General features: G+C 39.5%; 2 protein-coding genes across 3 annotated transcripts; both read right to left on the bottom strand.

Moving 5' to 3' along the window:
• Nucleotides 1-1,319: 1,319 nt before the first annotated feature.
• On the bottom strand, nt 1,320-9,787 carry LOC104116702 (auxilin-like protein 1). 2 transcript variants are annotated; one of them, XR_001973328.3, is made up of 9 exons: nt 9,046-9,787; nt 7,285-7,642; nt 7,064-7,181; nt 6,818-6,918; nt 5,583-5,648; nt 5,217-5,306; nt 4,164-4,340; nt 2,231-2,451; nt 1,320-1,745 (listed from the first exon to the last, which is right to left on the bottom strand). XR_001973328.3 is itself a non-coding variant. In XM_009627614.4 (8 exons), exons 1-8 carry the CDS (start codon nt 9,567-9,569, stop codon nt 1,707-1,709), a joined length of 1,473 nt encoding a protein of 490 aa, XP_009625909.1. In that variant the 5' UTR covers nt 9,570-9,785; the 3' UTR covers nt 1,320-1,706. The 2 variants fall into 2 exon arrangements, 1 of the variants encoding a protein (XP_009625909.1); XM_009627614.4 differs by lacking the exon at nt 2,231-2,451 and having other exon boundaries at nt 9,046-9,785.
• A 9,656-nt stretch (nt 9,788-19,443) lies between these two features.
• On the bottom strand, nt 19,444-19,860 carry LOC138894569 (uncharacterized). Its single transcript, XM_070179273.1, has one exon. It carries the CDS (start codon nt 19,858-19,860, stop codon nt 19,444-19,446), a length of 417 nt encoding a protein of 138 aa, XP_070035374.1.
• Nucleotides 19,861-24,959: the final 5,099 nt, after the last annotated feature.

Genomic DNA, 24,959 nt, shown 5'->3' with positions numbered 1-24,959 from the left:
TAGTATTTATCAGTCTCTACTTCGTTGCCTAATGCTGAAATTTGGTGTATGCATATTTTTTACAGGGATCTACTCACTTATGGATTAAGCTGTTGTTTGAACTTTGAAGCTGCAGAAATTCAAGCACTGTTAGGCGTTAGCTGCAGGCCAAACATTTCTGTATAGTCTGCTCACTTATGGATTAATCATTTTGAAATATGTATTCTGGACTCACTTTGAATATAGACTGGAATTTTATCATTTCAGAATTAATCAGGGAGCATTGACTTTTCCTTTGCAGTTGTGGGCGGAGGAAAGACATGTATTCTGGATTCATCTGTAATGTGGTCTGCTTTGGGATGTAATGGACTCATCTATTGTATTCTATAGGCTGGAATGTAGTCTGCTGAGCATAGGAATTTTATTTTGAGTCACAACGGTCAACAAACAATTAATGCACGCAATACAGATTGAATTAGACCGATAAACCGCCCGATAAGAGCTAAACCGAGGCCGATAACCGATAAGAGTAAATAACCGCCCCATCCGCCCGATAAGCAGCCCTATTGTTGATCAATTTACTGTCTTGTTGTTTTTATTCTGCTTTTATATTACTTTTTGGCACTGTCCCTTCTTGTCTATATTTTCATTAATGTGGTGCTTATACTTTCCTGAGCCGAGGGTCTATTGGAAACAACCTCTCTATTCTCACAAGGTAGGGGTAAGAACTGTGTACACACTACCCTCTCATACCCCACATTGTAGGATAATACAGGGTATGTTGTAAACTGAATATGAACTTAGAATTGTTTATGATACATATCTAACGATCGATATACTCCCCACTACCCCACTCGAAAATGGACAAAAATGATCAATACAAGCAGGGTCAGGAAAATTAAGGTAAACAAAGAACAATTTTCAGACTTAACACCTCGCTGTATTTCCATGTAGTTTCCTACTCCTAATCAAACTGTAACTTTGTTAACGTCCAATCTCGCTCCAAATAAATTCATCTAGCCCTCAAGTTATACGAATTAAGTTGTTCACAGACTTAACGACTCGCTGTAATATTCTACAATCCGAAAGAGCGTAGTGCTATGCAAGTTTTAGTTCGGATAATTAAACAGCTATACAGTGACACCGACAATAAGAAGGGGAACAATGACATCACCAGGCGATTCCCCAAAATCAAACAGTCAGAACTATGGTCAAATCAAGGCCTTTCAATAAACAATTCCAGGGACATTATTGGCAACTCTCAACCTCAGTTTGAAACACAATCCTAGAAATCTAACATGGCATCAAAAATCATATTCATGCATAAGAAAAAGACCAAATTATCACGAATTCAAGGATAGATGATCAATAACAATATCATATTCAACATGCCAACAACAATGGTGTTTCACCTAATTCAACAAATTATGCACAAAAACCTACTGCTCTGATATCTCAGAGCAAGTGGGACTCGCTGATGAAGATTTCCATATATATGTAACAACTGCAAAACAAAAAAATGACACAACAAAAGCTGTGGGGTTCTTAACACATTGACGAAGATCGTAAACATGCAAATTTGTGAATGTCACTAATTCCATGTGAAGCAACTCAGTATCTCAGTATCATGTCCGTCCACCAAAGAACAAAGTCGAGCCAACTTGCACAACTATTTGAGCACTCGTACATTGTCGCTTCACTTAGGAGACCTTATAAATAGCTCGAACTCATCTTAGCTCCTCTGTATTGAATTTATTCCACGCTTCCTGTTGTCAAATTCAGGATCTACATTCAGAACAGCATACCTGATGGTTCCTATGCATATTATAGGATATGAATGGATAGCAGTACTCACTCCCCACTAGAGAAACACATATCCAAAACTGTCCCACAGACTAATGATTGGCACATTTGAAATGTAGTACTAGATCTTGTCACACACTGTGGGTGTATACATTACAAACATAGAGTACTCATCTACTTTTTTCCCCTCCTATTTTTTGTTCTTTTAGCTGGATTTCATTGAGTGACAAATAGGAAAGGATGTAGTATTTACTTCCCAGCAGAGATGGAATACTATAAAGATGTAGTAGTTATTTCCGAAGAGAGGCGGAAGCACGTAAGAAGTAACCAGTAATATTTTTTTTCTTTTCTTTTTCTCCCCCTAATCTAGTGCCATCATATGTCATTATTTGCATCATCCTTATGGAAGGTGTATGGATCCATACAATTAATACAGCCAGAAGCTTACAGTGGATTGGTGTCAAATTTGGTGTCCGAATTGTGCAGCTAACTGTTATTTCTCTACTCTCCCCCTCCCTGACCAGACACTCTGCCTCCATTTCCCAGAAGACAGCAAAACCTTCTTGCCTTGTTTGATGTTTCCTATTAAAGTCGATTGCTTTTGCTTTGTCGCATTCAGAAGTTTCCGAAAATATGAGTTGAATTTTTGTACAAATCAAGCTTCTACTGCTGTTATTCAGTACGAAGATTATTCAAATTCATATTGTTTGACAAACAGCAAACTTTAAATTCTACATTTTCAAATCCTTTACATTAGAGTTCTTCAGAAGCAAAATATTCTCTTAAATGCAAGCAAGAAAATGATCCTGAGTTGTAATATCTAAACTCAATCGCTAATTCTGAAATTGAAATTTCCTCTTTATATTTTAATTTCTTAACTATTTCAGGCCCCTTCAACCAGCAATGCTTCAATGCAGTCATTATTTGCAAGTAAGCAAAAATCATAATTACACACCGCAAAAAGACTATATTGCATTAGCAGCAGCATTTATGTTTATGGATCAGTAGTTATCAGTATTAATTATCAGGTTTGTTTGAGTTAAACTTATAACGCATCGTTAATGCACCTAGTATATTAAGTGAATTTTCTTCCCCAGTATCATATTTGAATCATATCAAACCCTAACTAATCGACAGAATAAGAACTTTTAACAAGATCACAAGCTATAGCAACAAAATCAAATTTTCATCCAAAAAGGTGAAGTCTTGAACATTGAGTTGGTTGAAGTTATGTATTTTCTCAGAGAAAATGACAAACGGTTCACTCTAAGGATAGCAACACTTCTAGGGGTCATTTGGTTCACGGGATAAGGGATAATAATCATGTGGATGAAATGTGGGATTATTTAATCCCGTGTTTGGTTGAATTTTTATTTCTCATATAAGCAATCCCGAGCTTATCTAGACCACGATTTTGTTATTATCTTTAGACCATATTCAATGTGGGATAACAATCCGGGGAAAAAACAAACAAATGACAATAGTGCCATTCTCCAAAATCCTTTAAAAATGCCAAGGTTTAAAAAAAGTTTATCCGCGTCTATCAATTATAAAACAAAACACATGTATTATATAATACCCGTATATCCCATTTTTAGGTCACTGAACCAAACATCTATCATAAACAATGTATCCACTAAATAATTTCGTTATTGTTTAATGATGTAGATTCGTTTCCATGGTTTGATCCCCACATAATAATCGCAGTATAACTTGTTTGCAAACCAAACGACCCCTTAGAAACCTTATTACTATTTGCCCTAAAAAGGGGCTGGCCATACCATGTACCTAATATATCCACATTTTACTCCAGTTAAGGAGCCATTTGGTCATAAGTAATAGTATAATATTTGGTTGGCCACATAAGAAAAGATAGTCTCTCAACAATTAATGCATTGTTTCGTCGACCGTGTAAGGATAAATCCGTGCATAACTAATGCAGTGTTTGGTTGGTGGTATTAAACATAATACCAACATACCTAATGAGGGAATCTATGTATTATTTTATGCACGAAAGAATGTGGAATAAACTATATGTATCCACAATATCTGGATAACACTATCTAAAGACATAAATGCCTTCAAAGTAGTAATTTTTGCACAACATTTAATGTTTTTAACATTCCCACATAATAATCCCTACATCAATAGTTACGACAGACACAATCCCTACATTATAATCCATAAATAACTAGTACGCAAACCAAATAGCCCTTACTTCTACAGCTCCTTGTAGCTTCCCATATGCATATATGATGTATGCATTGCAGCCTTGCGGTTGCTTAAAATATAATGATGAAGTGTACTTGTTGAACATATGAACGTCAGGAAAGAAGATTAAAGAATGTGAGCTTAACAACTTATTAAACATATACAGTTACCTTCAGAAGATCAAAAACCTTCTCAGCAATATACTTTTGCCGAACTGTGGCCCCTTTTTGTTGAACTTTGTCTGGGTGGACACACAAGGTTGCCCTGTGATAAACTTTTTTGACAGATGTGGAAGTGATCAAATCGGTCAAAGAAACTGGCTGCCAACCGCATTCAGGCCACAATACCTGCACAGCATTTAAGTTGCAAAGAACTACTTCATGACACTGGATGCCATATTTCAAAATTGTAAATACTATGGTCATAACTAAGTGAACTTTGTAAAAGCCCATACCTACTGGCTATATTATAAGATATAGTTGTGCATTCAATAGTTGCAAATAACTACTTCCTTCATGACACTAGATGCCATATTCTATTGCAGATACAATGGTCATAACTAAGTGAAATGTGCAAAAGCCCATAACTACTAGCAATATAATAAGAAGCTACCAACAGAAGAAACCAGTATGAAATATCATCTCCTTCTAGCATTTGCATTGCTGCTTTGTGTATAACGATCCGTGAAATACTGGATTTGAATGGACGGGCATCAATTTCTCACAGCAATAGATCAGAAATAACAGATTCAACCAGACCACATGGCATCAAAGATAAAAGACAGGTAATCTAATGAATGCTGATATGATGCAAAGCTAGAGCAACCATTAAACTGGCAACAAGGTAAAAAGATGATGCACAAAATATTACATTAGTGTCAGGGAGCTACCCCTATCTACAATTGTAAGAAGCAAATCTAGTGCAGTTTTGCCTCCTTAGATATAGCGAAATTTAAGGACTTTTAAGGATCAAGCTTGATTCCCTTTTTACCCAACATAAATTAAGCATTGATTCGGAAACAACCTCTATGTCCATCCAAGGTATGGGTAAGGCTGCGTACATCTTACCCTCCCCAGACCCCACTTGTGGGAAACTACTGGGTTGGATCAAACTAATTTCAGAAAATATCTAAACTTGCTTGAGAGATAGTAGATTAGATCTAATTATGTCTTGAAAGATTCTTAATAGATCTAAGTTGACTTCAAGATTTGCTGATTACATACATGTTGCAGTGATGACAGCAATGCGCGGAGGTTGCCTTCTTTCCCAGTAGCCCAACGTTTTATATCATAGTCCAGCATCTCAGCAAGCCTCTGCAACAAGCAGTTTGTTCCAAAATCAAAAGGAAATAAGCTATACAGAATGTTTGAGCAGGTTGAATGCATAATGTGAATTTCGATCAAAAGATAAAGCAAACAGGAGAGAGATTTTTTTCTTTGGTTTTTTTTGGGGGGGGGGGGAGCAAAGGGCAAATGGTGGAGGATATTTTCCACGTTCATTTTCCTTCCTTTAACTCTCTTCCCAGAAAAAAAGGGGTGTAACCCATGAAAATCAGTTATTGACAGCTCTAGCAATCATCAGAAACTTACATGCTTCTCTTCCTGCTCATTCTGAGACTGAAGATCGCGCTGAGTCTTCTCAGCCAAAGCCTTAGCCTGATCACATAAAGCAGAAGAATCAGATACCGTAAAACTCGCCCAATGAGACACATATTTAGCTCGCAGGGGAAAAAATCTTCAATGCAACTTCACCAAAATAACACCTTGGAGTAGCATTCCAGTTATTTAATATATGCACCCACGCACAAGCATTCGGTCGTGCAAATAACAACCAGACTAGAAGGCAGGCTTGTCATAAACTAAACTTTAGGATTTGGGATACGAGTAAAATTAGGTTACAGACTTACGGGTGCTAAGAAACGGCGAAATTTGTGTTCAATTCCTAAAACATAGAGTTGTTCAAAATGTAGCATCACATATTGAGAAGACTTTGTACTGACAAACTCCACTTGATTTTTCACATTGAATTTTTTTTACTTGTCTATTTCCGGTGATTTTCTATTATCCTTAATTCAAACTGTTTATATATTGTCTCTTCTCGTTTTCTTGAGCCGAGGGTCTTTCGGAAACAGCCTCTCTACTCTTTCGGAAACACAGGGAAACAATCTCCAGAATTTATCTCGTTCTACCAGAGAGTTGTTTGCATTTTTTTAAGAATGATTATTTGTAAACTACACATTATACTTTGAAACTTCTCTTGATTTGCCAACCAACTTAAAAGAAATGGTTTAACTCTTTTGTACTCTACAGTTCCAAGGGAGGACACAATCACTAGGGCATCAAGTAGTCGATGAATAGTACTTGATAAAAGCTGCTATATCTCTATCTTTATATCAAACTACAGGTAGACCCATGAGTTAGAGAGACATATAAACCTCAGCATCTAGTAGGAGAAGTTAAGGAAATACCACATCACAAGCCAAACTTATCACCCAGAACAGCCTTTTCTAGTTCACTTGAAGAAAAGATCTCATATTAACGAGAAGCACAAGCAAACCTTTGACCAACTCGTATACAGATCTTCCTCTTCCCAATATAGCTGAATTTCTCAAGCAGCCACACATCAACCAACTTAAAAACCATTCTCTCTCCACAGAATCAGGGATGATTTAATGGATCCAACAATAAGATGATTATTTCATGCTGTGAGGATATGTTAGCACAATACTCATCCAACAATAAGAAATTATTGCGGGTAATGAGGATAAGATAGCACAATACTCAACTGAAGGGACAGTTACAAGATTCTTAAGTAGAAATTTTACCATGCGCTCTTGGGTCTTCATATGATGCTTCAATCTAGCTCTTCGTCTTTCTTCACTTTCTCCTTCAACTTCCTGAAATACCTCAGAGGAAGGAGCAGAGTCTGCATGTGCACAAAGACTAATAAATAAGAACGGGAATAATATAATTTATTAGAACGAAAACGAATGAAATATTCTGGTATTAATAAACTCTAACGCATTAATTCCTCAACAAAATTTAGTATCTTCTTTTGCAGAAATGATCACCTCCAAAAAACATTAAATCATCAACAAAGTTTTTCACAGGCGACACATTCTTCCTTATGGATGATGATTTCTTTTCTTCAGGCTTTCCTTTCTCATGGAAATCTGCAGACACGTGGCCCTGAAAGAAGGGGGAAGGAGAGAAACATGACACAAGAAGAAATCAAAAGGGTTAGTCAATCAGTACCCATAAGATCTTGGAATCCAACAGTCTTAACCAATACCTTAGCTGCAGATTTTGGTGTTGTTGTCTTGCTCGGTTTGTTGATCGTCACTCTCACATTTTTGGACTTCTCTTGTGCTCTGTCCACGGGCTTCTTTACATACGTGTCCCTTTTAGTATCATGTGATCGTTCAGTTATATTACTCCTAACCTTAAAATTCGCAAAATCTTCAAGTTCGTCAATTGAAGAAGTTACAGTGCTAATTCCAGGATGATGTTCTGATGATTCTGAAAATGGCCAAGTAGCAGCATTTGCCTCCCTGGTGGATGATTCAAAAACTAAAAATGGATCATCTGGCGAAGAGGAGCTTGATTTAGAAGAATTCGACTGCTGAGAACCTTTCGTCTCTAGCTTTTTGCTGTACATACAGAAACATACAGACTTTTAAACAATGCTTTTGGGGATGAACAGCGTGATACAATTATGGGAAAAAAACAATGAGGTGCAAATCAATAGGAATTGCATTTGGCACTTTCCAAAAAATGCATGGGTATCAAATAGCATTCACACTAGGCATGACATACCTAGTGCCAAAAAGACCTAAATGATGTGGCAGAAGTTAGTTGACTCCCATGATTTTGCACGACATCCTCTTATTGTAGGTTTGAGTTACACATCCATACAGCTTTGTGCATAATCGAAATTTTACATCGCAGTGTTAGTTATCGTAGAAGGGGAGCCTTGGCGTAACTAGTAAAGTTGCTTCCATGTGACGAGGAGGTCACGGGTTCGAGCCGTGGAAATAACCTCTTGCAAAAATGTAGGGTAAGACTGCGTACAATAGACCTTTGTGGTTCGGCCTTCCCCGGACCCCACATAGCGGGAGCTTAGTGCACCGGGCTGCCCTTTTAATGTTAGTTATATCGTAAGATAATCATTGCCTTGCAAAGATGGTAAGGTCCTAACATGGAGCACTTGGGTGTTAATAAGGTTAAACTTTGCCTCAAAACAGATGGTGTGGCCTGAAGCAGCTCCAAGATCAAGATACCAAGATACTACTGAGATAAATTTTTACTATGATTTTATGGGCACACGGTAGTGTCTATCGAAAACTTGAAAAGTATTCGCTGACAAAAAGATAGTAAAAAGGGTATCTATGTAAATTAGTTCATAGACACTGTGAGTCTCTCTCTCTCTCTCTCTCTCTCTCTCTCTCTCTCTCTCTACGACCTCTGATTTTCTCACATCTCAACATTCAATTTGCTATACCAAATACATTTTCAATGTTATATTGAGCTCTCAGCTCATAATAAAAATCCATATAATGACTTCTAGCATAGGATTCAGTTAACAAATGCTTTAGCCTTTAAGTAATGAAGCAAAAACAACCTTTTTGCTTTCCATTTCAACTCCCAAAAAAAAGGCAGTCCGGTGCATAAGGCATCCCGCGTTCACGCATGGCCAGGGGAAGGGCTGCACCACAAGGAGTATGAAGTAGACAGCTTATGGCTGCTTCCATTTCAGCTCACAGCTCTCAAAATTAACAAGGACTTAAGTTATATGCACAGACAAAGGAATTCGTCACACATCAGTAAAATCTACTTCAATTAATGCTATTCACCAGAGTTACCTGCATTTACTTTTAAAAGGACCAGATTGTATAAAGAAATTTACACAATCAGTGCACAGAACTTAAACTCAATTAATAATACACCAACATAACAAATTCCTAGTCAGCTGGAATTGTCTCAAGTCTAAAACATAAATAGAAGGGGAAAAAGTTGAAAAATTAAACCGTACACAATTGAACTAAATACATACCCATAACTGGGGGAGCTAAAATCACCAAATCCAGGAATCAAATCATCACTTTCTGACCTTTTTCCAGTATGATCTTTCTTCGGACCATCCGATTTCAATCCCAAATTCCCAAATAAATCATCAATTGAGTCACTCCTCTTTGGTGCCGTACCAAACAAATCAAAATCATCATACGAATTATTACCACCATAGTTATTGTTATTATTACTATTAGAACCGCCTAACACTGATTCAATATCAACATTATTCTGCTGCTTTGAATTAGCAAAAACGCCACCGAAAATATCATTATTGTCGTAATTCTGTGAACTCTTGGACCGGAAAATTCCATCGAGATCATTCGGAAATGATTCGTCAAATGGATCGGAGCTGTAACCCGAGTTTTGACCCGAATTAAACCCAAGGTTTGAGGGAAAGCCATTGGTGAAATTGGTCTTATTAGCCTTCAAATTGGCCATCGGTGTTGACTTGCCGCCTTGAACTTTAACGCCATATCTCTCAACCAAAACGCCAAATTCATCCATATTTTTTTTGTCAAAACGGAAACTGAAGAAAATTACAAAGAATTGGCAGTAATTCTTACAAGTGACTAATATTAATATATCTAAAAAGGATAAAGGAAACGCAATATGGGTTAAGTATGTATATCAGTATGTTACAAAAAAAGGAAGGTGCAGAGTAATGAGCTGAAAATTGATGATGAAGAAGAAAGGAAGAAAATAAAGAGAAGAGAAGGGTGCTTCTTCTTCAATAAAACAAAATAATAGAGCGTCGGTTGGTGGGGTACGTACGCGTATTTGTGCAAAGTATGAGATGTCAAATCGTTGGCATCCGGGTAGGTTGGGTAAAAGGATTTGAGATGGTCCTTGCCAAAATGATTTACACATATACTCATTATCAATTTAAATATAAAGAAAAAATTTAAATTTATGATTTTAAATATATTATGATAGTTTTATGACTATGCAACTTCAATTATAGCTATTAAAATGTACAAGTATATGCAGAATTTTCCATATGTGGTGTCGTATTTTCATGAATTTAAAAAGTATATAAATAATATTTAATATTATTTTCCCACAAGCTAAAGATTTTGGCCCAATGATTTAGTTGAATATTATTACAAATAGAGGTGTAGGTTCAGTTCTCCTTAGCCTTAAATTTTTAACAAAAACTGCTCGTACGACTTTTACAAGGCAAAATATAAGCTTGACCGGTGGACCATGAAGTACTTTCTAAAAAAAAAAACGTGATTATTATATATTCTTTATTTTTATAGACATAATAAATTTTTTGGCCGAAGCAGTATCGGATGACATCGCTTCCTCCCATGTGCGTCCGCCCCCAAGTATATAATTTTAATAGGGGTCATTTGATTACCAGGTGAGATAGACAAGAATATCCCATAGGTTGAAATATTCCATGGACTACCTTATCCACCCCCAACAAGAGTGAGTCGCTCTAGTGTTAAGCACCCTCCACTTCCAATTAAGAGGTTGTGAGTTCGAGTTACCCCAAGAGCAAGGTGGGAGTTCTTGGAGGGAGGGAGCTGAGGGTCTATCGGAAACAGCCTCTCTATCTCAGGGTAGGGGTAAGGTCTGCGTACATACTACTCTCCTCAGATCCCACTAGTGGATTATACTGGGTTATTGTTGTTGTACTTAACCCACCCCCATTATTTTCATATAAAATTTATTTCATTACTGGTTAATGCCAAAAACCAAACATGAAAAAAAATACACACTTATATCCCAACTCGAGATTAGTATAGCATGCTGAAAAGTATTTTATTCCTTCGTGGCTAGAAGTCAGGTTATGCGGTTTGCCTTTGCCGTCCAAAGCGCGAGTACTACAATACTATTGTATTAGTATTAATAGAGAATTCTGTATTGAAAAAGTTCTTGTAAAACGAATAGAAGAAATAAATAGTTAAAGGATCATAAGATAAACATATACAACAATAATAATATACCAATGTATTCTCATATTATGAGGTTTCGAGAGGATAAAGTGTACGTAAACCTTATTCTTATCTCGTAGATGATAAGATAAACAAATATTTAGATAGTAAGAAAAAACTATAAACACAAGTTTATTGTTATGAGCAATTGGAATTTTTTTTTTTAAAAGTTAATCATAAATTTTGATATGTGTTTACCCGGAAAACGGTATAGTTGAATTTATATGCGGTTTCTAGACAAGTGAACTAATTTGATCCTGAAATAATATAATAATTGAAGAAATATATAATACTTAGCCTTGAAATATGGATGAAACGGCAGAGATGACAATTTCGGGAATAATATTTTCGGGCACAACAATGATAAGATCAAAAAGTAAGAAGTAAAATTGAATAAAGCTTTGTATAGAATAAAATGTAAGTTTTTCCAGAAAACTCGTGTCCTCCACAATGATAACTGGGCTAAATATTTATATCTATCTCTAGGGAAGGAAGTCCTAGGATCATGTTCTCCTTAAATGTCAATTATGAGGGTCATTGATGAATACGTAACGGCGAACATAAATGTCAAATTCTTCTGTAACGGACGGTCGCTCTTAATGCTGAAGAATATTCCCTACTAAATGTTACCGGGCGCAGAGCATCTAACACGCCTTTATGAACGTTATCATTTCTAGTGACAAGCGAAATGCTTGTGTTCCGTCTTCGGCCATCCCTATCTTGGGCTCCATGTATCCTCCTTTTAAACGACCACGTGTTATATCATATTTTACCCTATACAGATAGTCCCCCTGCTTTCTGACGACATAATTTTGTGTTATCTGGAAGTTGGAAGAAACACCTTTTTGGCGGGAATTACTACAACTCCCTCTGAAAGTCCCTGGCAGTTGATTAGATGCACGTCTCTTCGCATTTAATGCCCCGAACACGCGTCATCCCATGATTCAGCACAGCTTTTGTCGATTATCGAGGTAATCATGGCCATGAATTCAGCCGCCAAAGTTTTACTTATTCACCACATTCTTTTCCTTTTCGTTTCATAATTTCTCGAACTCTTGATTTGCATTCTTGCTTTCTACTCTTCCTCTAGCTTTCTTCAAATACAAAACCTTTTCCATCTTCTTTTTCAATGGCTTCTTCCTCTAAGCGTGCTGGTTCCATAAAGAACAAAAACAAAACCGAAGACTATGTTCCTCCAACGGTGGGTTTCATTCGTCCTGTCGCTGTGAAGGAGGACTATCGCTGCCATGAGTTAGATATTATTGCTCCTGATCTATCGGAGCAGGTGACCCTTCCCAAGAAAGGTTTTACATACTTTTTCATGTATCTCTTTACTTTGGGTGCATTTTCTTTGAGCGAAGAGCTTGATTCCATGATTGTGGTCTTTTGCCTTCGTTACCAGGTATGTTTGGCACAGGTAAGTCCTTCAGTGTGGAGGACGGTCGCCTTCCTTCGACGTTTGTGCCAAGAAACCGGAGAGGAGCTAACCTTAGCTCATATGATGAATCTCTATTCCCCAAAATCTTCCGCGGGAGAATGATTAACCTTTGCAAGCATGGCCACCATGCTTTATTGTCTAGCATGGATGATTACAATGATCGTGGGTGGATGGAATGGTTCGTTTCAATTGCCACCAACGATATCATTCCGACAACGGCTTCATCCTTTCCGCTTGCTTGGAACCGCACTCGTAAGTTCTTCGTATAGTATTACCTTTTGCTAGATATTCTTTTATGGCTATATCAACTCTTCACCCTTCGCATGTTTCAGCAACTCGATGGATCCCACCGGTGGTAGCGAGTTTGGACCGGTGGATTTAAAAGATTTTAGACGTCACAACGCCTGAAACTCGTTTATGGAAAGAACTGGCCCTTAAATACGGGTGGAAGGCCAAAAATCATGGTAATTTTAATTTACCTCACTTCTATTATGAAGAACTTGGTTGAACCCTTTTGACTTATTCATGCAATTAGGTCTACCTGCGGGCTCTATTGCTATATCCGAGGAGGACATTTTGGATGATCCCGCTGATGCAGCGAGGCTGCTTCAGGAAGCACTTACCCGAACAGGTATCTCCGGACTTGCTTCGGGCGCAAACTCTTCTTTACGGAGTCCCCGGCCAGAGGATAAACAACCAAAGAGAAGACGTTCCTCCACGGCCGGGGAAAAGAATAAGAGGGCAAAGACTGATGCCCCCGAGTCATCTCCGGTGGCGATGATTATTGGTCCTCCTTCCGGGCCGGTTATAGACACTGTGATGATTGATGATGATGAAGAAGTTGTTGATGATGGAGCTTCTTTACATAGAAGGCGACAATCCTCATCATCTCAATAGGATGCTCGGCCTGTTGAGATAGTTACACCAACTGAAGATGATATCTCGGCACTTTGGGGATAATCTGATTTGGTAGAATATGCCAACTCCCATTTTCGGACCCCAATTGCTGTAACCGGTGCTGCGGGGCAGAGTACCGAATCTTTGCCATCTTTAGTTGGCGAGCATCCAACAACTGGTACTGCATTTGATGCAACTGCCTCTCGTTCTTCAACTACGTCAGTATCATCTCCACCTTTACCAATACCAGCAACTGCTACATTATTTTCATCTTCATCCACTCTTTCACCGGCATTTGCTACATCACCTCCGTCGGCCGCACCTGACCATAAAGAAGGCATTCCTCTTCCACAGTCCCCTATTTAGGGGAATTTGGGGCAAAATTATGTTACCCCTTCTGAAGATCCATAAAGGAGGAGGAACGCTACTCTTTCGGTCTCTACCAGATGCAACTTGCTATCCCGGCCGATAGAGCTTGCTAACTATCTGAAGCCTTTGGCTTCCGAAAAAGACTAGGAAAAGATTTAGGCACTCTCGGGAGAGTGCTTGTTGAACAATGCCATACGCAACACCGCAACGGTAAGTTCTTTTCTCCCTTCATTACTTCTTCTACTTTTGTATGGATGTATTCCAAGTTTTACTTCTTCTTGTCTTGTAGGCCATCTTTCTTGCTTATAAGAGCCTTCAAAGGTTGATTCATGAAAAGGAAGAACTTACTTCCGAACCAAATCAGCTTTTGGTGGAACGAGAACAAACTGTTCTCCGCCTCTCAGAACTGGAAACCAAAGCTAATGAGGTCGTTGTTTTGGAGGCTCATTTGTAGCAAAGCGACAAAGAAATGGTAACCCTTAGCCAAGAAGTTGGGCTGCTAAGGGTTAGATTTGAGGAAGCTAAGGACAAATGGGCTAAAGTCCAGGATGTCGTTCTTGTTGCAATCGAGCGCGAGGATGCTGCTGCCGAAAGAGTAACCAACTTAGAAGCAGCCTTGAACTCCAAAATCAAAGAGCTTGCTGTTGTGGGGGCGAAACATGCCTAACTAGAAGAGAAGTATAGGAAGACTATCGAGCATAACAGGCTCTTTAGTTCAATTGTTCGCGATCTGGACGTCAGCCTCAAGTCTGCTAGATCCACCCGGGAAAGCCTTTCTGCCGAGGTTTCCCAACTCAAAGAAGAACTTATGCGCCGAGTGGCTTCCCTCATTGTTGAAAAAACTTATTCCATGTACAGCATGAGGAAAAAAACCTTGGAAGAGGCCAAAGCTAGTGTCATTAATGTTGATGCCAAAATTGCTAAGGCTCGAGAGCTTGAGTTGCTGCAAAAAATGGACTTCCAGCGCAGTCTGATGCTCCAGATTCTTCCGATTCTGGTTTCGAGTTTTCAAAAACTGAAGAGGGATCGGAAGGTGACGATGCCGAAGACTAAACTGGGGAAAACATTGAGCCATTGGTGGAAACAACTACTTTTCCCGGGGATGCGGATTCTTCTCTTCCTCCTGGTTCCGGAGGCGCTGCAGTTTAGCTTTTTCTTTCTTTCCCCATTTTGTATTTTTATCGTTTTGGTCCGTTCTTATAAATAAAGACATATTTTTACTCAAGTATCATTTGAGTCTTACTCTCGTTTGAATATCCATGCAAGTCTTTAACTTTTGCACTTGCTCAAGCATTCTGCGTATGTTGTTCCATTCACGCTTTACTATGTGTAGTCTCGGATGCCTTTTCTTCGAAGAATTTTGGTTCCGAGTATTATCCCTTTTACGTGAGGGTTTCTATGAATATTTGCACAAGTTTCCCTTTTACGTGAGGGTTTTTATGAATATTTGCGCAAGTTTCCCTTATACGTGAGGGTTTCTGTGAATATTTGTGCAAGTTTGCTTTTTTGCATCCTTTTTATGTGCGGCTTGGGGTGTATTTTTCCCCGATGGCATTTTAGTTTTCGGGCATTGATTCTTCCGGAACCAACCTTTTAACATGGGGGTTTTTATAAGAGAGGGCCCTCTTATTTTTACGGCGCTCTTGAAGAGGACGTCTCATATTCATTACGACACTAACATTTGAAGTACTTGTTTAACTTTCAAATGACAAATTTAGCTCATTGTTCGGACAAGAAACAAGTTAAAAGCAAAAGGATTTCATTTTATTCCTTCTATTTCAAGAAATACATAAGCATCTTGCTATGCAGAAAAGAAATTGCCATTACTTGTGGCTATCTTGTACAACTTCTTTCTATGGGGCTGGCTATGCAGTCCTCGGTCCCGATGATACATTTTTTTCCGGATTTTCGTTTCCCGGTTGACGAGGCATTCATTGTTGCCGTATCTTCATATCATTCCCTCCCTGTGTTCGAATGCGGAGAGTGCAAATTGGAACACTGGAAGTCTTGTATTTCTGAAGGTTCCACCAATGAATTGCTAGGTAATCCTTCACCCGACAACATACCTTACTTCCCCTTAGGAATTCATGCTATCGAGGGAAAGAATACCTAACAGTCCTCTAGTGGTTTGTGCTCGTGAATGGTCGGGTAACCCATTTTTGGTAGCAAACTTAACTTCCCGATGGGAATTTGCTATCGAACCAAAGATTATCTAATCATCCCCGAGTGGAAGCTTGTTTGTTTGGCTTGTTATCAAAGGTCTTATTGCTGTTGTATTCATAGTATGCTTTCTGTCGATGCCACATTAAAAACCTTGCCAGAAAACCCCAATTGGGACAAAAACTGAACAAAGTGAAAAAGAGTGCAGCACATACTTTCTGCTTGAATAATGTTCATCGGCAATAATATCTTTTGAGGTACGCCACGTTCTAGTTGTTGGCAACTTGTCTCCATTCTGGTTCTCCAACTCGTATGAACCTTTCCCAGTGATAGCTGAAATCTGGTAGGGACCTTCCCACGTTGAACCTAGCTTCCCTGCGTTGAGCTCCTGGGTATTCCGGGTTACTTTCCTCAGAACCAAATCTCTTACTTTGAAATAACGGAAGTTGGCTCTTCGATTATAATATCGCTCCATTCTCTACTTTTGAGCAACCATTCTTAAATGCGCCAAGTCCCTGCGTTCCTCGAGCAGTTCCAAGTTGATTAGCATTGCTTCATCGTTTGATTCTCCATTTGTCTAAGAATATCTCAAAGTGGATTCGCCCACTTCTATCGGGATTAGGGCTTCAATACCGTAAACAAGGGAAAAAAGAGTCTCTTCTGTGCTCGATTTGGCCGTTGTTCGGTAGGCCCATAGAACTCCGGGAAATTCTTCGGGCCATTTGCCTTTTGCTGCTTCCAACCTTTTTTTGAGGTTTTGAATAATTACTTTGTTCGTTGACTCTGCTTGACCATTTGCGCTCGGATGATAAGGAGAATATATGATCCTCTTTATTTTCAAGTCTTCGAGGAACTTTGTCGCAAGCTATCTCTTTTGGTATTCTGAACCTGCAAATTATATTTTCCCACAGGAAATCAACCACTTCGCATTCTCCGATCTTCTGATAAGAACCTGCTTCTGCCCATTTAGAAAAATAATCAGTCAAAATTAAAAAAAACCTTACTTTTCCAGGAGCCGGTGGCAACGGTCCGACGATGTCCATCCACCATTTCATGAACGACTATGGGGATAGAACCGAATGTAAGGGTTCTGCCGGTTGATGTACTAGTGATGCGTAGCATTGACACTTATCACATTTTCATACAAAACCTTTGGCGTCTTGCTCCATGCGAGGCCAATAATATCCTGCACGTACCAGTTTCAGTACCAAAGACCCTAGGCCTGAGTGATTGCCACATATCCCTTCGTGGATTTCTCTCATGACATAGTCAGCTTCTGACGCTCCTAAACACCGGGCCAGCGGGCCTTGGAAAGATTTTCTATACAATTGGACTTTCCCGAAGCTATAAAGTATAGCTTTGGCACGTATCGCCCGTGATGCTTTGGGGTCATCGGGCAACTTTCCGTGCTCGAGGTAGTTGATTATTTCATTTCTCCAGTCCCAGACTAGACTAGCCAAATTCACCTCATAGTAACCATCTGTATCCAGGACTGAGCTCATCAGTTGTATCACCATTCCGGACTTTGATCCTTTTATTTTTGTTGATGATCCTAAGTTTTCTAATGCATCCGCTTCTGCGTTATCCTCCCTCGAGATATGAGTAATTGACCACTCCCGGAATCGTGCCAAAAGAGCCTGGACCCTTATCACGTATTGTTGTATATGTTCTTCTTTGGTATCAAAGATCCCGTAGACCTGATTTACCACCAGTTGTGAGTCACATTTGATTTCGATAACTTCAGAATCGAGTCCCCGGGCCAATTCGAGCCCTACAATCAAAGCTTCGTACTCTGCTTCATTGTTAGTTAAAAAGATTGTTTTGATGTCTTGCCTTAAGGTGCTTTAATGTTTCCCCCGAAGGTGTGATTAAGACTATTTCGAGCCCGGACCCTTTTACGTTCGAAGCTTCATCCGTAAATAAGGTCCAAACCCCCGAGGTTGATTCCGACACCATTACTGCCTCCTTTGTTTCCATAGGTAGTAGTCCCGGACTAAAATCGGCCATGAAGTCAGCCAAGACTTGTGACTTAATTGCAGTCCTTGGTTTATATTCTATGTCAAATTCACTCATTTTGACAGACCATTTGGCCAATCTACCCAAGAGCTCGGGTTTGTGGAGGATGTTTCGCAAAGGAAAAGTAGTCACCACAACTATCGGGTGGCATTGGAAGTAGGGGCTCAGTTTCCGAGCGGCGACTACTAGAGCTAAGGCAAGTTTTTCCAAATGTGGGTAGCGAGTTTCTGCTTCCGTTAAAATTTTGCTAACGTAATAAATGGGAAATTGCGTACCTTCATCCTCCCGGACTAAAACCACACTTACCGCAACTTCTAAAATCGTGAGGTAGACTAGCAATGTTTCACCTTCTTTTGGTTTTGAGAGAAATGGAGGGCTTGATAAGTATTTCTTCAGGTCCCTCAAAGCCTGCTGGCACTCCGGTGTCCATTCCAAATTATTCTTCTTTTTGAGCAATGTGAAGAAGCGATGGCATTTTTTCGACGACCGGGAAATGAACCTGCTCAAAGCTGCTAACCTTCCTGTGAGTCTTTGGACTTCCTTTATGTTTGACAATTGATTTGGGATATCGTCTATGGCCTTGATTTTGTCGGGGTTTACCTCAATTCCCCTTTGTGAGACCAGAAACCCCAGGAACTTACCAGAACAAACCCCAAAAGCGCACTTCTTGGGGTTGAGTTTCATATTATGCTTCCTCAGGGTGTCGAATATTTCTTGTAAATGCTTAAGGTGGTCACCTGCATTCAAAGACTTAATGAGCATATCGTCTATATAAACTTCTATGGTATTTCCTATTTGCTTTTCAAATATCTTATTTACGAGCCATTGATAAGTGGCTCCAGAGTTTTTCAACCCGAAGGGCATTACATTGTAACAACATGTACCGAAATTTGTTATAAACGAAGTCTTTTCCTTATCTTCCGGGTTTATTTTAATTTGGTTGTGCCTGGAATAAGCATCAAGGAAACTCATCAACTCGTGTCGGCCGTGACATCAATCATTTGATCAATATTTGGCAGTGGGAACGAGTCTTTCGGACATGCCTTGTTAAGATCTTTATAGTCTACGCACATGCAAAATTTATCTTCTTAGGAACTACTACTACATTGGCTAGCCAGTCCAGATATCTTACCTCTCGGATCGAACCGATTTCAAGTAAGCGGGTTACCTCTTCTTTGATGAATTTATTCCTGGCCTCGGCAATAGGGCGTTTCTTATGTCTTTCCGGAGGTATGTTGGGATCCAAACTCAGCTTGTGTACGGCTATTTCCGTCGAGATACCTGTCATATTCTCGTGCGACAATGCAAAGCAATCAGCATTAAGTTTAAGGAATTCAACAAAACCAGACTTGAGCTCGGGATGTCCTATCCCCAAATGAAATTTCCTTTCTAGGAACTCTTCGAACAATGCCACTTGCTCCAGTTCCCCCGCCGTGGACTTCGTTGCGTCCGTCTCTTCCGGAACTTGGAAATATCTCAGCACCTAATATTGTTCTGACGACTCTGCTCCTAGGCTATCTTCTTCTAACTCGGGAAAAGGCGCTGATTCATGTAATTACTATGTCGTGCGTTCCTTCTCTTTGCTGCTGGAAACTGATTTTGCATTCATCTCCCTTGCTGCGGGTTGATCACCTCTTATCTTCTTGATCCCTTCGGGAGTCAAAAACTTCATTGATTGGTGATATGATGAAGGTACAACTTTCATCTCGTGTAACCATGGCCTTCCCATGATAATGTTGTATCCCATGTCGCCATCTACTACTTCAACGAGAGTTGTTTTCATTACTCCTTCAGCATTTGTGAGTAGCAAAATCTCTCCCCAGGTTGTCACACTTGCAAGGTTGAAACCATCGAGGAGCTTTGTTGCCGGAATAATACTTCCGGTGAGTTTAGTTTGCTCCAATACTCTCCATTGTATGATATTAACCGAACTTCCTGGATCTACTAGAACGCGTTTAATCTTAAAATCTAACATATTTAAGGAAATTACCAGTGCGTCGTTGTGTGGTAACAGCAATCCATCTGCATCTTCCTCCGTGAAAGTGATATCGTCTTCCCGGAGTCTTTTACTATGAGTTATCGATACTTTCAGCTTCTTTGCTGCCGAAAAGGTGACCCCGTTAATCTCATTCCCCCCCGAAGATCATATTGATCATTTGGTTTGGGGGTTCTTCTCCTGCTTTCGGAATTTCCACGTTATCTCTGTTACGACCATAATTGTTCTTGGCTCGGTCACTCAAGAATTCTCTGAGGTGACCATTCTTCAATAACGTTGCCACCTCCTCTCGGAGGTGTCGGCAGTCCCATGTCCGGTGACCGTTCGTCCCATGATACTCACACCATAAGTTGGGATCTCTCTGGCTGGAATCGGATATCATAGGTCTTGGGAATCATACATTTTTTATGTTCCTCATGGCTGACACCAACTCCATTATACTGACTGTAAGGCCCCGAAATTATTTTCTAATGATTTAATATTTTAAAGTACGCCAATGGTATTTGGGAATAACGTGTTAGAGTATTAAAGGAGACCCATGGGATAGAACCACATTATTTTGAAATGAAAAGTATATGTTTAAGGTGTGTTGAAACATACTAAGGAGTTTTGTGAATGGAAAGAATTCGTGTGGAACAAGTAGGATACATTAAGTGGAAAGGATGTCTCAATTCTCACAAGATCCTACTTCAAACGTATGCAGCTACCAAAGTATAACGACTTATGAGGTGATATACCTATTAAATTAAATCCCTTTGAGTCTAGTTTCTAACGCTTAAAACCGTTCATCATTCGGACATTCCTACAAGAAGTTATGATCAAATACCCAAAGGCTGGCCTGTAGCTCGCTACAGAGCTCGCAATGCCAGGTGTAAGACCAGGCTTTAGCCTGGCGAGGCCAGGCCTGTAGCGCTCTAAGACCAGGCTTTAACTTGGTGAGGCCAGGTCTGTAGCCTGGTCCGGAATTTCGGAGTATCCATTCTTCTATTGTTATAACTCGACCCAACTTCGATAAATAACCCTTGAAGCTCATTTAGGAGCAAAAATCTGATATTTTTAGAGAGAAGTGAGAGTGTTCTAGAGAGAAGAAGAAGCTCAAGTGCTTTGTTCATCAAGATCTTGTCCAAGCCTTGAAATCTAAGAAGAAATCCCTCAAGTTCTTCATCTAAGAGGTAAGGTTCCATACCCTAGTTTTCAATTTCGAATTTGGGTAAAAGATGGTTGATTTGGAGTATGATTCTTGGATGTGAGAGTATTATTTATACGTTCATGTACCAATAAGTTTTATGGGGAGATTGTTGAGCTCAAATGGGTAAAGATTGGGCTGTGAAGTGAAAGAAACCTTGTGGAAGAATCTTGTAACCAATTTGCACATATATTGTTAGATAAAATGCTCAAATGAGTTGAGACCATGAATATCTTCCTAATAATGGTTTAATTTTGTTATGTCTCAAAATAGATTGGGATTGCTAGAATTTCCAGAACGTTGTAGTAATTTAAGGAAAGCTCAAAGCAAGGTATGTTGACTAAACTCTTCTTTAAGGATTGGAATTCCCATTATCCTTGTAAGTTACAAGATGTTGATTTCAAATTGAGTATTCCGATAAGTTTTGTGATGAAGATATATGTTCAATTCGTGTTTCAAATGCTCTTATCAGATTGCATTATAAATTGAGGATGTGTCCCAAATTATGGATTACGTATCCATATGTTATAATTTCTAGTCGTGATTTATGTGAAAGGTATTATGGTATAGAGATTTGTGATTGTGATACACCTCCACCCACATATATTGGGGTGAGGTGGCATGACCGCTTTGTGTAGGGATTATGGTATTGTGGGACTGCACCTCCACCCGCATACATTGGGGTAAGGCGGTACGACCGCTTTGTGTATAGTTTTTGTGTTGTTGTGGCACCACCACCCGCATATATTGGGGTGAGGCGGCATGACCGCTTTGTGTGGGGATTATGGTATAGAGATTGTAATTGTAATACACCTCTACCCGCATATATTGGGGTGAGGCGGCATAGCCGCTTTGTGTTAGTATTGGTATTGTTGATACATTTCCACCCGCATACATTGGGGTGAGGCGGCATAGCCGCTTTGTGTTAGTATTGGTATCGTTGATGCATTTCCACCCGCATACATTGGGGTGAGGCGGCATAGCCGCTTTGTGTTAGTATTGGTATCGTTGATGCATTTCCACCTGCATACATTGCGGTGAGGCGGCATAGCCACTTTGTGTATGTTCTTGGTACTGTGGTTATACATCCACCCACATACATTGAGGTGAAGCGGCAAGGCCGCTTGATTAGAGTTGTGGTATTGTACGTACACCTCCACCTGCATACATCGGGTGATGCAGCGGGGCCGCTTTGTGTGAAGATGGTTATATAAGATCTCATCTTAAATCCTATAAATGTTGTTGATAGCTTTTAATAAGCTTGCTATGGCTGAGACAATTATCTATATTATTCTATTGCTGCACTGGTTCATCATTATTATCTTGTATTTCTAAATTCTTAAATTGGTGTTTAGATTTCATACTAGTACTATTCGACGGTACTAACGCCCCTTTTGCCGGGGGCACTGCATCTTTCAATGGATGCAGGTGGTTCCACAGGAGGAAATATTGATCAGTGATAGCAGTGCACCTTCTTCCCAGCTGACTTGGTGAGCCCCACTTCATCCTGGGGTCATGTATCTTTTGTACCTTGTGTATTTCGTTTGAGGTATAATTGGGGCCTTGTTGCCGGCATTATCATTGTACTCTTCTTTATCCATAGAGGCTCCGTAGACATAGTGTGGGTTGTGTATTGGTGCTGGAAAAGACAAAATATGTTATGTTGTGATTGTAATATTTACCCATTTGAGACATTAAAAATGATGAAGCTATTGGAAATAAATTGGTATTGTAGACGTGAACACCATTTTGTCTAATTAGTGAAAATATGTATTATCTCCATTCGTGGATGAGTTTGGGTAGAATGAAATCTAACAGGCTCGCTCGGTCGGGTTTACTCGGTTGAGCGCCGTTCGCGCTCCTCAGTTTTGGGGCGTGACAAACATGGTATCAGAGCCTAAGGTTTTAAAGTGTCCTAGGATATCTCGGAGCCGTGTCTAGTAGAGTCCTTCTTAAGTTGTCGACCACATCTATAAGTTGGAGGCTACTTGGACATTTAGGAATAATACCCTTCTTTGATATTCTGAATCGTGCGATGAAACTGGTTGTGAAGCGCTTCTTCCTCCAACTTATGCGTTGAGGTTCAAGGTAAGTTTAAATACTCTTTTGGTTTATTCCAAGTAATGTTGTCATGTGACATGACGAAGGGGTAAAGGCCTGAATATTAAACAGATGGCACATGTATCATGTTGAATGAATAGTATGACCATATGAGACAAGTATATAGTACCATGAGCATACTTTATATGAGAAGAGTGCTAGAAGTGATTACCCACCTCCTAAGAGGCTTTGACATGATAAATGAGACCTAAGCTTAACTAGTACAAGTGGATAGTGTGGTAACCATGTGTATGATTCTAATATGTAGATTTGTTACATAGGCACGTGATATATGAAAGGCATGGCCTGGAGAGTAATGATAAATGTATACGTCTTTCACGGGAGACAAGAAGTTATGAAAGGAGAGTCAATTGAATCCACAATGAGAAGACCCTAGCACTATGAATATTATAAAAATCCCAGGAATGTGCGAAGTGGTGTTACACTCCAAAAAGGATATTGACAAGAGGGATTTGGATCCCAAGCCTATGTGGCTGAATAAGAGTATAGAACTTATGAGGTTAATACCATGGGGACTTAAATCTCCCTAATAGCCAATCATATACAGGAGGACTAGAGATATGAAACATGTCTCCCTCAAATTGCTAAATTTAAGACTTGTGTCAAAATGTGAATCATTCACCCCAAGTGGGGAGGGAAGGGCCATGGTGAGGCTACTTAAGTTCGATAATACGAGAGTAGGGCCATGTAGCTATGATGTTTGGATATTTTGTTGAAGAATGTATAGTATAGAAAAGTGATAAGGGGTAACGTGATTCTCCGAGAGGGTATGCAAATGATAAACCACTAGTACGAAAATAATGTGGAAGGTTAGGAAATGTAAATTCTTCGTATGTGGCAATATACATGACAAGGTCAACGATACTAGAAACTAAGAGTAAGGTTTGCAAAAGGGTTTTATACTTGTTAGAGAGTCAGGGACAATGGAACCCAAGGAAGTACTACAGATCAAATGTGAAAGGCTTGTGAGTTCTTAGAATGAGTTAATCACGGATTTGCGATTTAGCTAAAGTTCCAAGTCTTTAAGAAAGACAGAACGAGTGGGAGAGATAAATGTGATGTCATAATAACCCAAGAGTGCATCGGGACTTGATGGAGAGTCTCTTAAGAATCTTAGAAGAAAGGAAGTGTTAAGTGATACACGGATGAACACACTTTCTCACGGATGTCCCAACAAGTGTCGAGAGGCGAGCATGATGAATTCCCAACTAAGGGAAAAGACCACGTAACATATGGAAGAACGCATGGTTATTCAATAACTAGGAATAATGAGGCGAGAAGAATTGTAAAAGAATGAGCAAGATGGTTATCGCAAAATAGTTCATATCAGAATGATGGACTCGCCTAGAGCACAAGTGTTAATAGAAGATATACAGGATCAACTGTAATGCAGTCAACTTGAGTAACACTGAATATCAACTAAAAGATATAGAGGGAGTTCATGTCTACATATTACATTGGAAAGTGAGACTACTGGTGATGAAGTGGTAGTGTGATAAAACTCAACAAACCAGGCACAATGATACTACGAGTTCATGAGAGGCAAACACGTGTGTGGCACAATATAGTTGTCAACTATGAATTAAGGGCAAAATGGGATGGGAGTGAATGCTCTAGTCACAAAGGAAATATAATACCAACATATTGTCTAGACCAAAGGGGAAATGTTCGAAACACATTAAAAGAGGATGGACACTTGTTACGAACCAAACATGTTTAACATGATAGCTCTTACGCTGCAATACCAGGAAACACTATTGGTGACTACAAT

Source organism: Nicotiana tomentosiformis, chromosome 6, assembly GCF_000390325.3.
Source record: "Nicotiana tomentosiformis chromosome 6, ASM39032v3, whole genome shotgun sequence".
NCBI lineage: Eukaryota > Viridiplantae > Streptophyta > Magnoliopsida > Solanales > Solanaceae > Nicotiana > Nicotiana tomentosiformis.
This window is presented reverse-complemented; position numbering and strand designations above follow the sequence as displayed.